The 24338-nt window shown below is 38.4% G+C and overlaps 1 protein-coding gene across 2 annotated transcripts; it reads left to right on the top strand.

Annotated features, from left to right (window-relative positions):
* The first annotated feature begins 7722 nt into the window (after nucleotides 1-7722).
* Nucleotides 7723-22120, top strand: lman2 (lectin, mannose-binding 2). 2 transcript variants are annotated; one of them, XM_023287745.3, is made up of 8 exons: nucleotides 7723-7943; nucleotides 12177-12295; nucleotides 12724-12841; nucleotides 14268-14347; nucleotides 16196-16357; nucleotides 16471-16585; nucleotides 17881-18000; nucleotides 19865-22120. In XM_023287745.3, the coding sequence occupies exons 1-8, from the start codon at nucleotides 7808-7810 to the stop codon at nucleotides 20023-20025; spliced, it is 1011 nt and encodes a 336-aa protein (XP_023143513.1). In that variant the 5' UTR covers nucleotides 7723-7807; the 3' UTR covers nucleotides 20026-22120. The 2 variants fall into 2 exon arrangements, with proteins under 2 accessions (XP_023143513.1, XP_023143506.2); XM_023287738.3 differs by lacking the exon at nucleotides 14268-14347 and adding an exon at nucleotides 14133-14215 and having other exon boundaries at nucleotides 7725-7943.
* Nucleotides 22121-24338: the final 2218 nt, after the last annotated feature.

The raw sequence follows: 24338 nt of genomic DNA, 5'->3' as shown, positions 1-24338 counted from the left end.
TTTGTGTTACTCAGAGTTTGTTTTACAGTGCCTGGGCAGAGTCATAAATACGCTGGTCTGCTTGAGCTGAAACAAGCAGCAGAAGTATCAACAATGTAGAGACACATTTTAACCATTAATAGGGGATATTTTCATGAAAAAACTCTAAATAAGTCATTTGTGAGACTGAAAGATGAAATTGCAGGGGTTAAATCAACAACCACAGAGGGACTTTAATGCCAGGTGTATGAGTGGGTAGCCTAAGAATGTGTCTTAGCTCAAAAAATGGAAGTGTAATGCATCTGACAAGCATTCAAAACAGAAATCCAATTGGTCAAACTATCCCGAGGAGGGTTCAGATGCATTCCAGCCAGATCAGTCACAAAGGTGTAAATGCACATATAATCTTTACTCTTCCCAGAGTGTAGCTATATCAGCAAACAGCCTGTGGAAATAACCATTAACCGTGTAACTTTCTCCATCCATCTGTGGGCCTTGTTATAACAGGAGCTGAAGTTACTCTAAAGTGAACTCTGACCTGATGTTCTCTGTCTCCTCATTAAAGTAACAACGAAAAACGGCTCCAGCTGTTTCGATCAAACACGTGCAGCTGCTGTATCGGATCATCGATCAGTTCAACCACGTACCCATCTGCGTGGGTGAGGGAGCGTGTGGGTTGGACAAATAAATCTGTAAATTAAACTCATCTGTGTGTTTGTGCTAAGTTAGCATAGCTGCTAGTCGTTGTACAAGTTCAGCTCTTTTAAGCTTCTGATTCGTTACCACCTCCATCTGGACTGGAGGAGGACCCCAAGGGCGAAAATCAAAGAGTTTTAAATCTTTTATTAGGTTAGAAGATGCTTAAAATGACAAGTGTGAATATAATTGGGGCTTTAATATCCAACTGAACCCAGCCTGAGATCTGAAGTTGTATTTTTCTATTGATGTAAACAACAAACACAGTCACAGAGAGAGATTTGTTAATAAATTGTAGTTGATAATAACAGCTTGAACCATAATTCAAGCAAAAAAGTAAAGCTCTGCCTGTGCATTCTCATCTTCCTCTTTGACAAATATGGATGTACACACTCAGGCTGTGCAGTTACTGTCGGCATCAGCCAGGCGTATCATACCAGCTGACCTGCACGCTGACTCCAGGTAACAGTAAATGAGCTTTGAATGTGCTGCAATTATCTAACACTACTGGAATCCCATTACTCCCAGAGAGATTTGCTCTAAAATAAGACATCAACTGTGGCAGAAAGGGGGTCATCCGCTATTTTAAGATGACTGACAGCATAAAATTAAACCACAATTTTACATCATAACAGCGGGCACTGTAGGGGGAGGTATCGCTCAGTGTTACATATGAGCCCCACTAAGGTCAGCCAAATGTCACATGTACTCAATAACTGAATGGCGCTGTTCTCAATTGGTAATCTGTCTTTATTGATGAGATCTCATCACGTATGGATGGATGGATGGATGGATGGATGGATGGATGGATGGATGGATGGATGGATGGATGGATCCATACATACATGCAGATGCACCACAGAGTGAGTCTGCAGAAGCTATTACTACTACTTCCAGGTGTTGGTGGGACTTTCAGTGTTAAATACTGCAAAATGCTCAGCACCAGACGCCTGTTTTCTGCAGTAATATCAGAGCTCAGTAAGAGTCTCCAGCTTTGTGCCTCTGTACTTGTTAAATATTAACATTTGGCATTTACTTTAGTGTAATCTTTACCATGTTGTCATCGTAACATTACAAAAATGCAAAGTGATTAAGGTTGCTCTCGAAAACATTTGGCTAAAAAGAACCTCACTTTTAATGTCCAAATAAAACTAATTGTTTCACTCTTCAGACATGGAGGCCATACCTATCTTTTATATACAGTATAATAAGTCTACAATGAGCTGCAGTTGGTGATTTATTTTAAAAGTGGCTCACCAAATTTGAAATTGAAAATATACTGTCACAAGAAGGCAACAGAAAACAACTTTTCGTCAAAACAGGAGGAAGACCTCATGCTAAAGACTTCACAATCAGCACAGAATTTCCAGGTTCTTCCTCTTCCGAGTCAGCATCAGATTCTGGTTCACAGGCATCTCCAGCTGTAGTAACTACCTGTGGTAAAGATGCCATGTCAGGAAATTTGCACTACTCATTAGGTAGTAGTCTGACCGGGGTGGTCATGGTGGCCATGAATAAAACAAACATCAAATTTTATATAAATACCTTCAGATAAAACCTGCTGAAGACACGCTGCAAGGAAAGATGGATTTAGGGACAGCTAATCAAGTTTTAGTGAACAAAGATCAATTTAAAATAGACTTGAAAATGAAGAGAATAATAATAGAAAAAGTAATAGAACAGGGGTGAAAGGAAAAGTCTTTTCTCATGCATTCACAAATGACTGTCGATTGAAACATCCAGCAGAGACTGAGCATCATTAGTACTCATTTAGAGTAACATTTTTATGTCTACCTGATAAATTTAGATTCAGTGTTCACTCATATTGTGTCCTATTTTTGTCTCCTCCAACTTTCCTTTAGCTGGTAAATGCAGCAAACCCACAATTTTGTCAGGAAAAAATGTTCAGCAGAGCCAGGTTTGTGGAGGGTGGTCATCTGCCTCAACTGGTTGGGATGAGAAGAGGCCGAATAGAGAAAAGATAAGAAAAGAGAAAAAATATTTTAACTGCTTTCTTGCTTTTGTCTCTTACTATTTCCCCTTGCCTCATACTGGCTGAATACACCCTACAAGAGCACATCAAGCATCCAGATTCACTGAACCACAAAGCCATCTGGCTCCATCTAATCCACATCAGAACGGACCAATCTGATGCCATTTACACAGATGTATAATGGTCGAAATCAGACGAGGAACCCAAACAACATGGCAGGGTCATTTCACAGGGAAACATAGCGGGCAGCGATGGCCTCAGGAGTGCAGATGCCAGCTTGTGACTGGAAGGTCATGCCTTAAATCCCCACAGTCACTGGGGAAAACTAAAAAAAAGAAAAATGGAGTGTGAAAAAAGGATGAGGACAGCTTCCCCTCTCTTGGAAACTACTGGCATAGTTGAATGAAGAACAGTGGAGCTGCTCTCTGGACAGCAAGACAAAGCTGCAGGCTGTTAGGTAATACACAGGAAAATAATAGGAATGCTGCAATATTAGAAAAACACATGATTCAATAATACATAAGAAATTAGTTTGAGGTTAAAGGTGTAACTGCACATAAAAAGTGCTGATTGATGAGATTCTTTATTTTTAATTATCACCTGTACAGCTATCTGGGCTGTTGCAGGTGTTTTGCAGTGCAGAAAGATAACAGACAGCGGCATCATTTGGTTTGAAGCACCTGGTTGTAATAACTTTGCTTATTTGATGCAGAAAGAAAGATTGTGCATGCTTTGATTATATTATGCATCACCATAAGTTTTGAGTTCTTCACCGTTTGATATGGTGATAACAGGAAAAAAGATCACAGAAAAGAAAAGATCAGATAACTATGTGATAGCATGAGCACATATGAAAGCAGAAAAGTAACAAAAATAGGATTTCCAAGTGCAGTGAAAAGGGATTGGGATATTTTAGGCAGCATGCCAGAGGATTTCCAGGTCATTGCGTCTTCCAAACTGATGTGAGTATGATGAGAAATGAAGGTGAAGTAATAAAGCAACCCCCCCGCTGCTGTCTGCGGGACTGATACCTCCAGATTGATACCAGTGTCCCTGGGAGGTTTTATGTCTGAGGCCAAATGTCGCTCATACAACTTCCTACACTATACATGCAGTAAAGATCCAGCTAGAGTCAAGGACTTGTGGCTGCAGAGATCGTCTAAAATTAAAGGAGTTAAAATGGACCAAAGTTGCCTCACAGCTAGAAGACTCTACAGTTCTACAATTTCATTTAGCAGATGCTTTTATCCAAAGCGATGTACATCTGACGGTAGAAACAACACAAGAAGTCAGGTCTAGTCAGTCTAGTCAGGAGAAAACAACCTGGATAAATGCCATAAAACAAGTTTAAGTGTGATAATAGGACCTTCGTGCCTACAAATACTGCTGGAGGTAATAGGGTGTTTTTTTGCAGTCCGTCAAGTGCAAAGGTGTTTAGTGAAGAGCTGGGTCTTTCGACTGAGAGGGATTTGGCAGATTGAACAGTTTGGTAACTCATTCCACCACCAGGGAACCACAGAGGAGAAGAGTCTGGCTATCGATCGGTCCTGTTGTGGTGGTTGGATCAGACGCCTTTCATTGTGCTGAGCGTAGTGAGCAGGAGGGAGTGTAGTCCTGAATGAGAGAGTTCAGGTCGGAGGGAACTGTTTTCATTCTAGGTTTGAATGCAAGTGTCAGAGTTTTAAATTTTATGTTGGCAGTAACTGGAAGCCAGTAATCTGAACAGCAGGGTGACTTGTGCAGTTTTTGGCTGGTTGAAAACCAGATGTGCTGCTGCATTCTGGATCATCTGCAGATGTTTGACCATGCATGTGGGGAAGCCTGCCAGTAAGAAATTGCAGTAGTCGATGCGTGATATCGCAAGAGCAAGACTGGAAGGACAAGAACTTTTGTCTTCCATTCTCACTTCCATAGAGCAAGACCTTAAGAGCAAGAACTCTGAAGACAAGGATCTTAGTCCTTTGATGGAGATATCAGGAACGCCAAACACTCCCGTTAAGCAAGTTCATCACCTCCCAAGCATGACCCAGATGTCTTTCAACATCAAACGCACAACTGCCAGAGGAGTGGATGTTGCTGCAGAGATAATGTCCTCATACGTATCACCAATGACACAGCTGGCAACTGAGTCCAAGAAGTCATTAAAAGCCAGGACTCTGGTCGTGGTCCATTGTTGTACAGTGGTAACATAAATGTTAGCTGGTAGGCTGGTAGATCAGCTACACTTTAGTCTTGAGCAGAGACATGTGGCTTCCATCAAATCTGCTAAAAAAAAACAAAACAAAAAACAAAACAAAACTAAAGAACAAAAACTTGACAATTGAAGACAGACCTCAGGTTGGACCCTTTGTATTGTTTGGGGTTGACTGACAAGAGGAGCCAGAAAATTGGACCACCAGATAACAATCATATGACAGCCTCCTCTGCCATCTGAGCTGCAGTCTGCTCTTTTTATTCTTATCGAAATTGTACATTTTAACTGTGAAATTGCCATCTGGTGCACCAACTTTCACTGTTTGTGGGTTTTACATGATAAAGTGTGATTGAATTAACCATCCACAGTGTGTCCACCTTGTGCAGCGGAGCTCCGCATGTACGGAAAACAGTCAAAACTAAGACTGCTATCTACTTTCATCACTTTAAATGGACACCCACACACAGCAGTCATGTTCTGTAGACACTGTTCAACTGGTGTTGCGTAACATCGAAATGTTTATGGGAAAAGTGGTGTTTTTGTAGCTTACAGTTAAGCCGGACCACGCAGATGTAACCTGTTAGTGAAATCCTATATCTTCACAAAGCAAGCCTGCTCTCGACATTGTTTCAATCCAATAAAATCAGGAGAGTGCTGTTAAATTCTCAGTTGGATGCCTCTTTTTCTCCTGCAGACCGGTGAGTCACAGGGCTGGCAGTGGAGCGGCGGTGACATTTATGGCGTGATGCAGGTGGAGAGAGAGCCAGATAGAAAAATCTAAAGTTGGACTGTACATTTAATTGTGTTTAGTCCCATCCCACATTATGAGGTGTTCTGGTGATGAGTGACTAAAGCAGACAGAGACAGACATAATTGCCATTTTTTTGGTGTCTGACTTTTCTGGTCATGTGTTTTGTTGCCTTTTTCATTTGTTCTTAGCTATATTTTTGTATTTTCTGTGCATGCTTATTGTGTTCGGCTTGTTTTTTTTGTGTGTGTTTACCCTGAATACATACATATTTCTTTGTGTCTATGTAAATCCATCTGGGCTTCACTGTGAGCACTTCAGTGCCATTTTATTATTTTATTTTAACACATCAAGTGTGTCCAGTAAACTAAAATCACTCTTCTGTCTGACTCACTTAAAAAATGATCAGTATTGTCAGTACATTGTGTTGTCATCTGTGAGGGAGGAGAAGGGGATGCCGGCAGTGTGACAGCTACACAACAGACTGTCTTGCTGTAAAATTAAAAGGCAGTTAAGTATTTCAGAATTATCCTTGTTTCTGGGATTATGCAGGGAGGTTTCAGTGTTCTGCCTGTTTTAATATCATCCATTATACAGTCCCACACATACTGAAGCTACCAAAAACAACACAACATTTTTTAATAGCATTAATTTGTAGAGCACTTTATAGCAGCTGGTAATCCAAAGTGTTTTTCATAAGAGAAATGAGATTGCTCTTACAAATTTATCTTACAAGTTTAAATATCAAGGTTAAGACCCTACTATATTATTAATTATGCAAAATTACTTCACAAATCACCAGAATAATTTAAACATTAAGGTTAAAATCTTACAAAAATACCAATTTATCTGACAGAATTAAATATTCGGGTTAAGACCCTATTATATTAGAGATTTCAAAGAATACGGCATGACAAGAGCTCCACAAAGTTCAAATGAATAGTGTATTAGCAATATTAAAACCAGAATGTGTATGATGTTTAAAAAAAAGTTAAAAATCTGACTTTTGTGACTCCTAGGAATATTTTTAAGACACTGTGGCAGCAGTGCAATGCATTTGAATGAGAGTAAGGATTTCCTCCAGGATTTGTTTCTGAAAGGGTTAGAATTGCCCTGATGAATGATAAACAGTGTTCATTAGTACCACCACTCCCTCGCAGATGTAGCCATTTATGGTGTAGTTATTGAAATTAAATTAAAAGCCAACAATAAGAGATAATTAATGTACAGCTTGTGGTCTAGTGCAAGTAGAAAGCAGCTGGATTCTTTCCTTAGATTCTCTGCAAATACACTTGTATGTTTTATTACAATGCAGTCATATGTACCCTCAAAATTCTCATTCTGGCACAACTGGACTTTTTACCTGTATTTTTATTCACCATTAATGTTATATATGAGCACTTCTGCAGGGTTACGGTTGGTTGGAGCCTGTAAACCATCAAGCTGTTTTTATAGTGATGATAACACACCAAATAAACACCAGATATCTTTACAACAATAACCCATATCCGTGTCTTAGGTAACACATATTCACGGTATTTTTTAACATGTATTTATATTTGCACATTTCTCATTCCACTTTAAATTGTTTTCTGATTGTGTGAATGCGTAGACAGAATTGCTGCTTGATTTTGTTCATATTTGTTGGCACAGAATAGATTTAACTTAAAAATTAATCAGAAAAATATCAGTTCCTCCTATAAAGAGCATCTGTTTCACTCTTTTTATCTAAAACGTAAAATAAGAACCAGTTTTTGTTCCGCTTTAATCAGAAATGTAGCTTTTATTTTTTTACCATTTGTCGTCCTCTAGTGGAAAATCAATGAAGAGCAGCTCCGTCCTGATTGGCCTAATTTGCGATGTGCTTGTCTCTGATTGGCTACCAAAATGTCGGCCGTCTACAAAAATCCTCCGTGCGGAAACGCTTGTAGCTTACCGTTACCTCTAAATAATCAAAGTTAAAACATATCCTGCTAATTACATCTTTTGCGCTGTTAAAATTTTGTATTTAATAGATGTTTATTTTTAGTGATACGTAAATGAAAAAATATAAAACTCGGCTCAAGCAGTTTGGCAGCAAACATTAGCAAGTAACGGTTTCTTTCCGGAGGACAATAGAGGAAGGACCGGCTCGATTTATGGAGTTTCGAACAACATATTTGTTGTGAGAGTTTCTCTCCGAGGCGGTTTGAGCACGATGGGAGGCTTTAGAGCATTTCTGAGAGCAGCACTGGTCTTCCTGACAGTGGAGCTGTACCTGGTGTGCTGTGATATAACCGACGGAAACGCGGAACACCTGAAGAGAGAGCACTCGTTGATGAAGCCTTACCAAGGTGAGACGGCTCGGCTAGCTCCAAGCTAACCTGCTGGTCTGTTCACTCCCACATCTCTTAGTAGCTTCTACAAGTTGTTTAGCGACAATTTCCACACTTTAGCTGCTCAAAGTAGCTGTCCGTCATATTATGGTTCACTTGCAAGAGGTTATTTTAAAGCGAAACGTTTGAAAACGCGACAAATGTTCGCAGTCAGGGCTAAAAAGTTAAGAGAGAAGCTTATCAGTGTACAGAAACAGAAACTTGCGCAGTAATGAAAGCTGAAACATTCGAAAGCTGTAAAACAACAACAGCAACCAAGCAAAATTGAAACTGTGCACACAAGTAGATGATATTTCCATGTCTTACTTCCCAAATCTCGTCAACCCACCCATGATTGAAGATGTCCATTTGGAAATTAATAATTTTTTTGTGTGTCAACTTTGATTGACCATAACTCCCTTTTCTACTAACACATGGAATCTTTCAAGCATTGATCATGTCATTCAGATGGTATTCTCTCAATAACACAGATCAAATAGATCCTGTGTATCAGAATTTTTTTGGAAATCTGCTTTATTTGCTGTTTTTGAACAAATTAAGCACAAAACTGAGGCTTGGTTGGCAGAATTTGCTGCATTCATTTACCAGAAACTTCTGAACATATCCTGAAAACGTGATGATTCTATGACATATACTTTAACAGATATGTATGTATATATGGACGTCTGAAAGTGGCATCCCGTTCAATTTCACCCAAATTCATACCAAAACTACAACATCCGCAGAAATACCTGCCCTCGGTACTGAAACGACACCACAGCAACAACCTCAAACATCAGGAAAAACAATAGACTAATAAATGACAGAGCATTGATCTGAAAATGTGTTTTGTTATTTAGGAATTTTTTGCAAAAGAGACACAAAATGTTTTGACAATATCAATGCAAGACAGTAGAAGGATGTGAAAGTGGCTTTAAAGCTACATGAGTGAGTATTGTACAAATGTTGGTATCCAACTAGAACTGGAGAAACTCTTCATTAAAGTCAACTCTTTACGTGTGACAGATGCTTCTAAGGGTTTAAATCATTGTAGAGAAAAGTACACCAGTGCTTTAGTCCACATTTTGATGACCCACTCTCACTCTTTCTGTAGGACTTCAGTTCATTGTTATAACTGCTGTTGTTGATGTGCAGACTGTGGACATGAGATTTTGAGCAACTTGCAGGATTGTTAGTTAATGTTATCAGTTATTTGCATATACAGATGATTTCACCATTAGTAAATTGGCTAAAAGCAAAAATAAACAGTTATTATTGCCCGTGTCTCGTTAAACTCCCATGGTTGATAAAAAATTTGCTTGTGACAAAATGATGCAGTTTAATCTATCACATTTGAATCCTTTGAAAAAACTGGAATATCTGTTGCCAAAATGCTTTTCTAGTTTGGACATGCTAGCTCCCTCAGTTTCGGAGTTTAATCATCTTTTACAGACAGGCTTTATGGTGTCCGTGGGCTCGCCCTGACGATCACATGATTGCAATCCTACTACGAATCCACCGCTGCAGGCATATTGGGACTCATCTGTCGAAAATGATACAACGACTGAGCAGCCTTGGTGGACTACTGCGCTCTCTGAGTGTTTTTTTTTTTTTGTTCGGTTTGTGTGTCTGCTTTATGGACAGTTGATGGATAGTTGCTGCAAAGCTGCAGTGCTGAGGGAAGGAAAAAATAGTTGTATTATCACTATGCCTGTAGACAGAGGAAGCAGAGCGCTGTAAAATACAGAAATACACATTCTATTATATTAATGTTATTTATTAAGTGCCTATGCTGACGTTATTGGGAATAATATAGATTTTAATGGCAGGATATTGTGATATTCTCCTCGTATCAGTACACCATGCAACATTACATTACAGCTAACTGTGATGCTTTGACTTGGAAACATGAATGTTGTTTTGTTTTGCATTTTTTTTTCACTGTGCTTCCAGTTATATAATATGGCATTACACATGAATGATCTTAAAACTTGCTTCAAGTGTTGAGTATCACAGCGTGAATGTTAAGTTTGCATTTATTTTTTGTCAGTTTCAGTAAAGTTGCTTAAAATTTCACTATAGATTTCACAGTTCAAACTAAGAAATGGCACTGAATAATTAAAATATTCAGTTTGAGGTCACTGAAACAAGCTCTTAGAGGTTTCCTAAATTGCACATAAAAATGGCAAATAAAAGTATAGATGATGCTTAGTTAAAGAGCTACTGGGACATCACTGTTAACTGCTGGTAGATTTGACATACTTCAGGCTTTTTCACTGGAACATTTACTTCAAAGATCACTATGCTTGTCATTAATCATGGTGAATTTTGATGAGGGAAGAGTTGAAACAAAAGCCACTGAAAATGAAACTTAAGCTGTTGAGCAAGTGAAGCAAGTTTATGACAAGTTATTTCCTGCAGGTGCCTGGAGCTGTTACAGTGAAGAGGGCCAAAGAATGAGCCACAAACTGCAAGACTTTAATTTGCATTTGAGTTACCTATATTGACGAAATGTAAGGAGGGCTTTCAAAATGCCTTCGGGATTCAGCTGCATTTGTTTAAGGTGTGTACACAAAAGGGCATGTGTAGGAAAGCTTATCAGGTACTTGTCTTTGTTTTTTCTCAAACAAAAGCAGCCTGCAGTCCTCCTTTACTGATAATGAAACAGGAAATGCAGTTAAATATGCGTCTGTGACATCAGGCAAAAAAAAAAATCAAATATAATGTATGTGTTACACAGTTATCCTAAAGGAAATAACTGGTTGAAGGAATGAAATTAAATTGGAAAATGGTTTCTGAAACATAATTTGGTAGGGGAACCTTCTGAATGCCAAAAATATAGTAAACTTGAAAGAAAATACCTTCATGAATTAGTGTTTTCTGTCGTTATTGTTTGTAGATTGTTTGCAGTTTCATGTTTTTACACGACAAAAGTATTTGACTACTGATAACCGCTGTGCTGTGTACTTTGTAGTGTACTCCTTCCAACATTATACCAAGGAAAGTTTACTCAGAACCAACCAAATGAGGGTAGAAACCTCAGTAACTGTTGAGTAATCATCTCGTTCTGCAAGTTGTGCATACTTCCTCGTATGAACTCACCTGAAATCTAAAAGGAACAGAGACACTGAGATCTAAAAGTGGCCAAGGGTCACATCTTGATTCTACAGTTTTGTACCGCTTGTATTTTATCAGCACATGGTACTTTCAAATGGTAGGAGCCATCTGATGTTGGGTGGCAAAGCAAGTTAAACACACCTGGGATATTTTTTGACTTGCTTTATGGCTTTTCTAAACCTAACAGTCACATCATGTGGTCGCACAAAGGTGTTTTCTGAATTTAACTGTGAGTATGTTCACCTGAAACTCATCATGCTGGCAAAATTGAAAAAGTTGACAGGTCTAGAGCTGCATGTTTTTCTCCAGGAAAATAAACTATTCAGCAATATGAGGAATTTAAATATACAAGGTGTCCCTAAAGTCTGGACACAGAAAGAAATCTCATTAACTATAATTTTTTTGCCTCCACATGGATGCAAAAATGTATTTAATGCACATCATCCAAGGAGGATTCCACTTGGCTTTTCCACGGTGGTGAAGGTGATTGAAAAGTTTAAAAAAATGGGCAGTGTCATGGGCAAACCCCATTCTGGACGACCAAGTGTATCAGCCGAAATTAAAGAATTGGTCATAGCTAAAATTCATGCTAGCTCCAAAAAAAATCACTTCCCGAACCCGATCATTCCATATGACCATCCTTCACGTCCACTGAGAAGTACCGGTTCAACTCTTTCTTCTTTCAACAAAGTCACATTTAATCTGTGGAGGCAAAAAACTAAAAATGTAGTTAATGTGATTTCCTATGTGTCCAGACTTTATTGACACCCTGTAGAATAGGGGCTAAAACAACTGCTGTTTCAGTGAATGCCAGGAAAGAAAGCTGCAAAAAAAATGCAGACTGTGTGAATACATAATTAATAGGCTTATCAATGTTACTTCTCCATTGTGTATAAGCTGCATAGATATAGGTTTCTTTTTTGATATACTTTTCATCATCATGCATCACATAACTGTAGAACGGAATTACAGTTTGTCACAAAAATATTTAGAGAATTAAATAGTCAAGTGATAAAAATACCACTATTTTCATGGTGATGTGGGCGATGAATTCAGGATCTGATTGTCTTGTGTTTCCACCTGTTTGTCTTGCAGGTGTTGGCAGCAGTCCGACTAGTCAGTGGGACTTCTGGGGAAGCACTTTGGTGACGAGCTCCTATGTAAGACTTACTCCAGATGAGAGAAGCAAACAGGGATCCATCTGGAATACTGTGGTGAGGAGAAACTACAGACGTACACTACCGTTCAAAAGTTTAGGGTCACCCAGACAATGTCATGTTTTCCACGAAAAGAATAGAAAAATCATTTACCACATTGACGATGTCTAGACTGGATTTCTGATTCATTTAATGTTATCTTCATTGAACAAAGCTGCCTTTCTTTCAAAAATAAGGACATTTCTAAGTGACCCCAAACTTTTGAACAGCAGTGTAGCGTATAAATCATGACATTTGCTCCTTTTTTGTGTCAAGGGGAGGTTGTCATCTGTACATAATATATAAATATTAATTTCCTGTCATTTTATTTTGTTGAGTGAGGGTGAAACATGAAAGGCTTAAGCATCCTTTTTTACTGTATTGCATTGAAATATACAATAAAACTTGATACTAACACTTACTTTGCTTCCGTTGTGATGCTGCAGCCTTGTTACTTGAAGGACTGGGAGATGCACGTGCAGTTTAAAGTTCATGGGTCGGGAAAGAAGAATCTCCATGGCGACGGCATCGCTCTCTGGTACACAAAGGACAGACTGCATCCAGGTAATGTTGGCTTGTTTGAACTCGCCCAGCTTGATCTCACTTCAGTTTCTGTTGGACCTTGTGTTGAAGTTTGGACTTAGCTGTCACCAGAAGAGGAAATACATTAAATATAATTAATTCTCAGCTATTGGCGCTGACAATTAATTCTTTATTTTCAAAACTGTCGTCTTTCAAAGGTGTGTTGTAGGCCATAATTCGTACTGTTGCAATTAACTCTCTGAACCCCAGAACCTCCTGCATGTGTGAAAATCACCGCTCATTGGTCTTTTTTTATAGTTTATGGCATCGGTGTGTCATACTGCACCAAAGGCATGTTTCAGTTCTCTCTACTTCTAGTTGTGGTTATGCTGTTTCCATGAAGGTGTAGAACTTTGTATTTTAGTGGAAAGTAGCCCACAGTGAGTATAAATATGATATGAGCAAAGTAAGTAGTAAGCAGAAACTACTTGGAGTTCTTAACTTAAATGTACCATTAATGCCAGCATTAATGATGCTTTTCTTGCTTTTCGTCAACACCGAAGACACATCAATCTTGTTTTTTTTTAAATGTATTTGGTGGTTATACATTTATCAGTGCAAATTAATAAAAATCTCAATGTCATAATGGAGATTTAAGAATATTGTTTACTCAGAATTGCACACACAGAAAAGTAAATAGAATATTTCGTTGTTATGAACCGTATGTAAAGGTTATACACTACCATTCAAAAGTTTGGGGTCACTTAGAAATGTCCTTCTTGTTAAAAGAAAAGCATTTTTTTCAATAAAGATAACATTAAATGAATGATAAATCCAGTCTAGACATTGTTAATGTGGTAAATGACTATTCTAGCTGGAAACAGCTGATTTTTAATGGAATATCTCCATAGAGGTACAGAGGAACATTTCCAGCAACCATCACTCCTGTGTTCTAATGCTACATTGTGTTAGCTAATGGAGTTGAAAGGCTAATTGATGGTTAGAAAACCCTTGTGCAATTATGTTAGCACATGAATAAAAATGAGTTTTCATGGAAAACATGCCTAGGTGACCCCAGAATTTTGAACGGTAGTGTATATATGAGGCACTACAGCTTAGACACAGAAAAGCTAACCCAAAGATGCCTGTTTGTCACAGTCGTGCTGCCTCGGTCTCACTGAAATGCTTATAAAACTGAGCATTGGTCAACACTCTCCATCCTCACTCCATCGGGAAGCTTTATTTCATCATGTCCAGATGTTTGTGTCTGTCATCTGAGCTTGCTGTTGAGTTGTCTGCTCACGTCTCGCCTCATCTCTGCCTCCATTCCTAGGGCCTGTGTTTGGAAACCAAGATCAGTTTCTTGGCCTGGCTATTTTTTTGGATACCTTCCGCAATGACCTCCATGGGATGGATGTAAGTGTTCAGTGTGTGCTTGGAGGCGATTGACAGGCTTGTTTCTTTGCAGGACCCGTGTTTTCCAACAAAGCTCTCTTCCACGGGCTGGCCGTTTTTATAGATACTTACTCTAACGATGACGCGACGGATGTGAGTGGTCGCTCAGGTCTCCTTTGTCGGCATGACGTCTCCATGTAGATTTTGATAAGCAGCATGTTTGTCAGAACTGTGAGCATGTTAACACTGAAAACCACTCAGATTCTTATTTGTTTTTGTTATAAATGCACATATTTGTTATTATCAAACATCTTATTTTCCCATGGTGGTTCTCTGGCTGTGCCATTTTCACATTTGGAAATGTCTTAATGAAAATTTTAGTTTATTTCTGGGTCAATTTGTGTCAGTTCAGGCATAATTTAGGAAATAGATTTTTGCACAGAGTTTACTTATTTGTTTTTTACGACCCAAAACTAAATTCTGTAAAATATTTTGGCAGAATTTTGAATCTCATATGCTTTCAGACCTCAGATTTTTTGTATTTTCACCCTTAAAAAAGTCACACCTAGGAAGGAGTTTGACCTGAAGTATTTTTCTTGTATCTACAGAAATTTCCAAGGCCTAATAGTTAAAAGTTTGTTTTAATCATTTGAATCTAGTGACTTTTTGGTCTTTCTTGGCCATGGGAGTTGTATTTCTGGAGATGTCACACACTGAAAATGGCTTCCAAGGTGCAACCTTTTTTAAAGGTGAAAATACTAAAGAGTTCCCAGGTGTGAAAACATATGAAGAGTTCAAAATTCTGCCAAAATAATTAGCAGAACTTTGGGGTTTTGGGTCCTAAATATCCAAATGAGTTAACATAATCTGAGGCGGTGGAGCAAACAGTACTATCTGAACTGATGCAGACGGATCCTTCACTACCTTGTCTTGTGGCTTTATCAACTTTCACATTGCAGCCCAAAGTGTCCAGATATTCTCCCTCATTGCTAGCCGCTTTGCACTCTGTGTAGCTGAAATCTGGACTAAGGCCCTGTTTAGACGACAACGTTTCACCCGAAAACACAAAAGTATTTCCTTTGCCTCGTTGGGTTTACACGACAACGGAGTGAAAAAAACCTTGTTAACATTAGAACGCTGGAAGGACTGCAAACGCTGTAATACGTATGCCAGGCTGGTAGTCAGCAATGTACTTTGTAGAGGCCCACCCCACGTGACCACTAACCATTCCTGTAGAGGTGGGCTGACTATATATTGAACACGTCTTCGCTGATTGCAGTAATGGTGCAACAAATGCACATTTTGCTGAAGGAAATCCAATAAATTCAGTAGACTCAGCAGCACAAGCCCAACACAGTAGTCCGCCATCGTTACTGTTGCCGTCCGGTTCGTGAATGGTAACTAGAATAAAAGTGTAATGCACAAAGGGGAGCATGACGTCAGCGTCCTCACTGAACAGTCCGGCTACTAGTTCACACGGTGCCTGTTGCGTTTGTGAAAATTTCCACACTAGAGGCTGTATTCAAAAGTTTTAGGTCATCTAAAATGTTGTTTCTGTGTAAACCCAACAAAACTTTTGCGTTTCATCCTAAAACTATTGTCGTGTAAACAGGGCTTAAATGGTTATGTGGTACTAAAGAAAGTCAGGGCTAATTAGCTTCCTGTTGAGCCAACAGTCAAATGCAAACAACAAAAAAATTGCAGTTTTTTACAATTAATTGTCAGAGTTTGAACACGCACGTTAGCTGAAATTTGACAATCATACAGAAAACTGTAGGTGTGAAATGGGTTCCTCTGAAAAAATTTCTTTCTGTCTGAGCACCAATTTCAAAATGATCTTGCAGTGTGAAGGTATGAGCTGATATGATTTGAGCTGTTTCATGTGCACATACTTTATTTGCTTTTGTTTGATGTATTCACTTCTCCCCTGTCTTTATTTAAAATATACACTTTATGCTTGCTTTAAAGTTTTATTTACTGATCCTTCTTCCCTGTCACCAGCGCTCCTTCCCGTATATTTCGGCCATGGTGAACAACGGCTCCGTGAATTACGACCATGGAAGAGATGGCCGCTCATCAGAGCTGGGCGGCTGCTCGGCTGAGATCAGGAACAGGGAGCACGACACGTACCTCGCCATTCGCTACTCTAAAGGAAGACTGACTGTATGTAGAGCAAGTGTGTCCTATGTTTAATAGTGTCTCTGATCTGTAACAGATAAAGTGCTGCTCTGTGCAGTGCTGCATCGCCTCACTTACATCCAGTCTGTATCCTGCAGGTGATGGTGGATGTCGATGATAAGAACGAATGGAAGGAGTGCATTGACATCGGAGGTGTTCGTCTTCCCACCGGATATTTCTTTGGTGCCTCAGCAGCTACAGGAGACCTCTCAGGTAGTACAAAGTAGTAGTGTACGATACTGCAAGATTTGGTATCGATCCGATACCAAGTAAATACCAGTATCGCCGATACCGAAACCGATACTGATACTCCAGACTAACTTTTTCAGTCACAACTTTTTCAGTGGTGCGACAGATGTTGTCAATTGGTCGTACCCACCTGGTCCCACTTGGTTAGAGGCGAAACACTTCACTAGCTGAACATTTGCTTATCAACAGACACTACATTTTACCGATGTTCCCTAAACGCCTCACAGTGCAGACTGCGGTAGAAGCTGCTCAGCGGCTGCAGTGCTCAGACAGGTCTGAGAGCAAAAATGACTTTGAAGAGTGAGATAAAGTGTTCTCATTTCAGATTTGTCCAAGATGAAAGCGACTGATTTTATCCACGTGTTGTTTTGTATGAGCGAAGAAAACAGGACACGTATGTGCGCTATGTCTTATATAATAAGACCAATAAAGGTTTTAAAATATGCTTGTGTAACACATTTTAAAATTAAACTCAGACATGGTTTAGGCATCCTTGTGCAGGCATATTGCACAGGTCATATTATTAAATTACATTATTTAAAATCAAATTTCTTTTTCTTGATTATTAACAATTAAGCTCATGCATTTCATACCTACGAAATAGTCAACATTCACCATTTTTAGTGTCAACCGGGGCATTTACATGAATAATGTAGTTTATAGTTTACAAATAAAGCGGTGATTGTGCAGTATTCAGCCAAGCCTTAGTAAAAATGTATATTTTTACATTTCATTGCATTTAAAATGCATAAAAGGACTCCTGGGCTAGCCCCTTTTAAGGGTCAAATCAGACTCCTTCAACAGCATAAGCTTGCCTCTTTATTTAAACATTAAAACTGAGAAAGGGTCCTGATCTAGAACAAACTAAATTACTGAAGTTAGTTTAACATTGTAGGCAAATTCAAATAAATGCAATGAAGCTCATGTCTTGGATCAAAACAAAAGCTTGAAATAAAAGTGACATTTAAGTATTTCGAGTGATATTTTACTGTACTCGTCTGCCTCTATCATTCTGTCTCTGTGTTCTGTCTGAGCTATGTTGTGTGTGTTGAAAATCTAATAAAATCCCCCCCCCCCCCAAAAAAAGCTTATTTCCTGGTCACATTTAAATTTCAAAATGCTCCAGAAGGCTTAATTTGTGTGCTGAAATTGCAAAAAATGTTCTTACTAGGAAAAAATACACCCGCACCCCGCCTCAACTGATTCTCAAATTGCTTTGTCACGCGTCTAAATGTTGCTGGTCTCATATCATGTTCCAGATAACCATGACATCATCTCCATGAAGCTGTACCAGCTGATGGTGGAACACACCCCTGAAGAGGAGAACTTGGACTGGACCAAGATCGAGCCCAGTGTCAGCCTGCTCAAGTCGCCTAAAGGTAGATTTAGATTATAGGAACCTCTATTTATCGTCATGTTTATTCCATATTTTGGTTGGTGGAAATACCCGAAATGTACTTTACAAGACGTTTAAAGTCTCAAAAGGAAAGAAATTACAACTGAAACCACCACCAATAATAACAATACGGATAATACATTTAGGTGAAGGAATAACACTTCATTTCTAGGAGCTGATGGCAAGACAATCTGTGACATACATGTAATAGGGAGCATAGCATTTGTCTCTGGGTGAAAAACCAGTGGCAGATTGCAAGAGAATACTTAATCCCGATTTTTTTTTTTTTAATGAATCAGGTTTTGTTTCCATGACAACATCAGATCACTCTAACCGCCACTGTATGATCGACGAGCATCGCCCCTCCTTGTGATCATGTCTCAGGCTCCAGACTAACTTCCTCATTTCATCGCACCTCCTACCTTGTCACAGGCGAAACACATCACTTGCTAAACATTTTCTTATTGATAGACGCTACAATTAACCAGTGTTCCCTAAACGCCCCATATTGCAGGTTGTGGTAGATGCTGCTGGGTGGCTGCAGTGCTCAAATAGGCATGTGAACAAAAAGTGACCTTCAAAAGAGTGAAACTAGGGTGTTCTAATGTCTGATTTGTCCCAGATGAGGGGTGTGGTGAGTGATTTTTTTTTTCTACATGCGGTCTTTTCTATGAGCGTAAAAAACAGCGCATGTAGATGCATTTTTCAGTGTAAATACCGCAGTACACCAACGTTCTAAAAGTGGTAATTTCCAGCACTGGTTTAACGCAGTAGCTGCCTGTGCCAGTTAAAGGGACACCAATACAGCTTCATGATCATCATGACCTCACGCTCTATAAAAAAAACATTTTGGTCGCCATCTGGAGTCTGGTGTGAAAAATGCAGAGTTTACTTTTATCAACTGAGGTTGTTCTAAACATGCTATTTAAATGCATTTTATGTGATTTATTGATTTTTGAAAGTTTATTTTGAATATTTCAACATAAAAAAGAAAACAATAAAAGACAATGAATAACTTGCTCAAAAAGGAGCGGGAAGAATTCGAAACTTGTCTAATCTCACCCCTTCTCCTTACACAAATGATTGTTAATCTGTTCTTCGTGCTTCTTCAAAATACTACCACTTACAAACAAGGATATCTGTATATAATAATAATAACAACAATAGTAATAATGAACATGATTTATAATAAATATACACCAATATGTCCATCTACATTTATACAAAAGGACCTAACAGAAGCAAAACACAACAGGAAGAAAAGACACAAGTAGTAATACGCATAAATAAACATAGATGACAAATCGTTAAATAAGTAAATAATTGGTAACAGTAATCTGTGCACACCCAGTGACTGTCACACCTCCACTTCATCCCTGTATCCTGTGAAAACATTATTTTTATATTTCGTTTTAAACAGTTGCTTATTTGGACGTTGCTTATCTCCTCACCCAAACTGTTCCAGAATCTTACCTCACAGAATGAAATACTGAATCTTTTTCTACTTGTGAGGATTTTGTTAATTTTTCAAGTTGTATGTTCCTCTTAATTGATATACCCCTTCTCTATCCCGAAACAATTTCTGTATATTTTGTGGCAAAACGTTAGTTTTAGCTTTGTACAACCAAAAATACCCCTTTTATGACTTCATAATTTGATGTAGGTCTGGAAGATGCCTTAATTAGCAAATATTATAGTTTGTGTTGGCGCCTGGTATCAGTTTTCTAATGTTGTGCTCAATTCCAGTTTCCTCACACTTAAACAAAGACTCTAACCAGTCATCCACAGATCAGATGAGCGTTTATCCTAGATTGAAAATGACGCTGAATTGTTTTCCTGCTCTCCAGACAACATCGACGATCCGACTGGAAACTTCCGCGGCACGCCCCTCACCGGCTGGAAGGTCTTCCTGCTGCTGCTGTGTGCTCTGCTGGGAATCGTCGTGTGCGGTGTGGTGGGCGCTGTGGTTTTCCAGAAGAGACAGGAGAGGAACAAGAGGTTTTACTGAATCAGGAGAGGAAACCTCATCGACGAGGTGTTTGCTGTGGAATGAACTGTTTCCAAACGACAGATTGAGCACATTCAATGTGAATTTTTTTCTAAAGATTATACAAATGTTTATATCTCTGAAGCACTGCGTTGAGAGTTGATTGAGGTAACTTGCGACAACGTGCTGCTTAGAAGATGCAGAACTAGCGGCGACCGTCGTAAGTTACCCTCGAGGCTGTTTTTGTGTCTTTGTGTTCATTTGTTGCAGGATTAGATTAGAGTTCCTGTCTTTTGCAGTTTTTCAAATTCTTTAAAAAAAAAAAAAAAAAAAAGCAGTTTAGACTTGCTTATTGGTTAATGTGGTGTCTCCAGGTCTTTTCAGCTTTTCTTTGCTGCTGCTGAAAGAGTTAACAATGGCACCAAATGACAATTTAGATTTTTATTTTTGTCTTCCGAGCTGTTTTACTGGATTATTTATTGGGAAAAAAAAGAGAGCAGCTCCGCATGGAAAAATAGTTTAATCTGCTACATTTGGCAAAGAGGATCGGTGGGTGTTGTTCAGTGCTGATCTGCTACAATACTGATATTGTCAGGAGAAAAAAAGAAGACAAACTCATGAAACTAAAGAGTAATCAAAATTAACCTCGAGAGCATTAGCCTGTGTTTTAACCATGGAAGGAGTGCCGGTTTGGATTTGTTGATTGTTTTTGTGATCAGTCCATTTTTTCCTTTTTTTTTTTAATATTATTTTTTTTTTAACTAGCAGTATCAAGCATCACGACTTTGTCTTTGTCGCTGGATTTCCTTTTAGGGGTGCGTTGTTTTCTTCAGTTTCAGCCTTGCTAGCTACTTTATCTCTGTTCATGCCACACACCCGCTTGTTCTGTTTATTCCTTCTAGAGTTGCTCTCAGTGTTTTTTATTTTCATGGCTGACTTGCTTCAAATAGACCACCAGGGCTGGGACTAATCAGTCAAATTTCTGGAATAATTTGTTGGTCCAGATAACGCCTGAAAAGTGTTTCAAAGCCTAGGCCGACATATTCAAGTTTCTGGTATTGTCTTTTCGAATTGAAGATTCAGTGTTGTACTTGAGGAAACTAAGAACAAGCAGTGTTCTCATTTAAGTAGCTCAGCTCAGTAAGTGTTTAATGTCTTTGTAGCATTTACCATGAAAACACATACATGATTATGAAATACAAATATTAACCCCAGACGGGCAGATGAAATAGATATGAATTGATCAGTAAGTGAGACGCATCTCTTCCATTCTGAAGCCTTTATACATGTTTATATTCCTGTTAAACAGAACAAAGATATCAGATAGCACACTCAGACGTAGGGTTATTCGAAAATGTCATGATTGCTGCTTTAATCATTAAATGACATAAATGCAGTAACATTTTCCATCAAGTTGTTCCACCACGTCAAGTGTGGTGCATTTGGACGACTCTCGGATGACACCGGCGGACGAGTGGATGCATCTTGGAAACTGAACAACCTCAAATCCTTGAGGTTGAAATGTTTTAAGCTTTTCTTTTCTCTGAAGGATCTTTTGAGCTGCAATGTCTTTTTATCCAGAATATGCCTTTACTCCTTTAGTTTTCTAATTTTTTTTTTTCCAGTCAGCGATGTTAAATTGGAAATGAAAGTCTGTGATTGAATTCTGCAGCATAATGAAAATTACACTCATGAACTGCTACCTAAGACAAGTGTGATTCATCAATGCAGTGTTAATTAGGAAATCTTTTTTACCCATTTGTCCATGGATGGATTGGTTAAAACCATGTTTACGCTGGCAGTGCTTTAGTCTTTAATTTCTTCCAATACCAGGCTTCTTTGTTGTTGCTTTTATTTCCATGATGTTCCTCTTTTGTTTCAGTTCTGACGTGTTGGAAGTAAAATTTAGGATTGGATGAAATGTTTTTCAATTTTCTGAAACGCCTAGTCATTCTGTTTTGTTTTTAATCTGTTAGTTTGACTAAGCGTTTTTATTACTGTTCCCGTGTGCTTGAAGCCACTCTGTTTTTCTTGGCCCATCACTTAGTTCTGTGATGAGACTTGAAACAGCTTGTCTCATCAGAAATGATGTATTAAAAAGAAGAAAAAAACCCCAGCTTGACTGTGAATTGTGTTGTATTGACAACTTTTACAAGCATTTAATTAAATAAGATTATTTGTAAAGTCTGAGGGAATTTCCCCAGTGTATTCAAGCAGTGCATGTAAATGTTTTAAATGTCCGGCTGGCACCGAAACACTAACGGGGAGTTAACTAAAACCTGGAACACTGCATTTTCTGCAGTGCTGACTCCTACTTTTGTAGGAGTCTGCTTTCCATCATTGTGTACATACTAAGTTTATGGGTTGCTATTTTGACCTTTATTACTTGATCTGCTGATATTAGCTCACTGCAGAAATGTCGTAATTCATAAAAGTAAAGAAATTTAAATGCAGACATGACAAAGATGTTTTTGTCCACTAGAGAGCAGCAACACATTCACTTTTTTACACTGAACTGGCCTTACAGGTTCTTTTTTTTAGCCACAACTGTTAAAAAATGTCTTCAATGACTATAATGTTAGATATTTTGAAGTAAAAAATACATTTGTGAATAATTAGTTGAAAATTCTGTATTACTCTAGGTATAATAATAGGCTGGGTAGTTTAATCAAAAATGGTGTATTATATAAATTAATTGTGTGATTTGTGGCAAAAGTGTCTATGAAAGTGGCCAAAAAATGGTTTAACAGGGTATTTTTTTAATTATTGTTTTTTTTCCGATTCATTTGGCCTTTTGTTCACACGCAAGCTTCATTTTAGGTTACTAAAAACTAATCTTTTGGATGTGTAGTTTTAAAGTTTTGGCTTGTGACAATAGGGTGCGCTGTTATCTCCTTGGTTTACGTGAGACGATTTGGAATTCATCCGTCACCATTTTCGTTGCCTGAATGTGACTGAGAACTTGATGACACTACGCATGCAGTGACCTGTCAATCAAAAGTTAGCCACACCCTAAAATGTGCTATAGTTTGTCATTCATTTTCTTTTAAATATTCTAAATACGACCATAATTTAAAAAAATAAACATCAAGTTCCATTGAAGATTTTCTTGGAGCTACTGACTGAGAACATTAACTTGTTTGGAAAATGTTTACAGAGATACCAGATCAAGTAGGAAATGGTCATTTTTCATCGGCTTCTCTACAATTTAACTTCCTTTTACAACCAGAGTAGAATGCCCCGCCCACCGTCTGGGGCTTCGGTTAGCATCGATTTCATGCGTAGTTAGCTTGATCCAAAAATGGCGCTCCAAGAAGGTTTAATTGTTATTAATTTCACCACCGTCGGCTTTAAAATAAATTTAAAGGCGGATATTGAGTTTTTTTTGTCACACTGCTGCTGTTTGACAACACTTTTCTAAAGCCACTACTCTCCGTAAGGTAAGTAACTGCTCCTTGCTAGCATGCTAACACTAATTGGGTCAGCTTTTCTGGTGTTTTCTGGCGGCTAGTGTTCTGTTTGAATAGGTGAATTAAGTTCTAAGTATTGGCAAAGCTTTTCTTTGTTTGGTAGATGCATTGTGATGCTCTCATGCTGCTGACTGACATGGCTGAGAAACAGTTGTAATGGGTGTAGCTGCAGACTGTGCCAGCTCTTTTATGAGATTCCTGTCTGGTTCAGTGTGGTTCATTCGTTTTAAGGATCCAAGTATGACTGTTGTCTTGCCCATTTCACGTATTTTGTCATTTGCAGTTTTGTCTTCATGCTAAACTGAAAGTTGCAAATGTATTTATCTTGATGTATACATCTTAAACCGCCGAGTTCAAACTCTTACTTATGGATTTTGTGAGTTTAATGCGCTTTTCATTATCTTCTGCCAGGTTTGTGTGGATTAGACTGATCCATCTCACGTCCCTAGATTTACTGGTGGAATTATGTATTTTATTTCCTTAAATAAATCTCTTCGAAATGCAGTGACTCACTAAAAAGCAAAAAAAAGGAAGTTGAATTATTGATGTAAAAGGAACTTGTAGGTATTAGTGATTGTAGGTGTTAGTGCTATGACTCAAAATTATTATTTGATAACTCGATTATCTGTTTGGGCCTTAAAATGTCAGAAATTGGTGACCAGTTTTCCCAAGATGACATCTTTAATGTCTACTTCTACCCTGAAATCAAAGACATTCAGTTTATTGTCAAAGCAAAGTAAAGGAACCAGAACATTTAGACAGAAGCTGCAGTGAGAGAATTTAGACTTTCTTTCTTTCAAAATTATTAAAGCAATTAATAAATAATTAGAATAGTTACTGAATTAAATGGATGACAACTCATTG

The sequence above is a fragment of the Amphiprion ocellaris genome, chromosome 13 (genome assembly GCF_022539595.1).
Source record: "Amphiprion ocellaris isolate individual 3 ecotype Okinawa chromosome 13, ASM2253959v1, whole genome shotgun sequence".
NCBI classification, from domain to species: Eukaryota; Metazoa; Chordata; class Actinopteri; family Pomacentridae; genus Amphiprion; species Amphiprion ocellaris.
The sequence above is the reverse complement of the archived record's forward strand: the minus strand, read 5'-3'. Positions and strand labels throughout refer to the sequence as shown.

Coding starts and splice junctions, on each gene's coding strand:
- lman2 (XM_023287738.3), top strand. CDS start 7,808: ATGGGAGGCTTTAGAGCATTTCTGAGAGCAGCACTGGTCTTCCTGACA. Junction 7,944..12,176: donor GTTGATGAAGCCTTACCAAG/GTGAGACGGCTC, acceptor TTTGTCTTGCAG/GTGTTGGCAGCAGTCCGACT. Junction 12,842..14,132: donor AAAGGACAGACTGCATCCAG/GTAATGTTGGCT, acceptor CTCCATTCCTAG/GGCCTGTGTTTGGAAACCAA.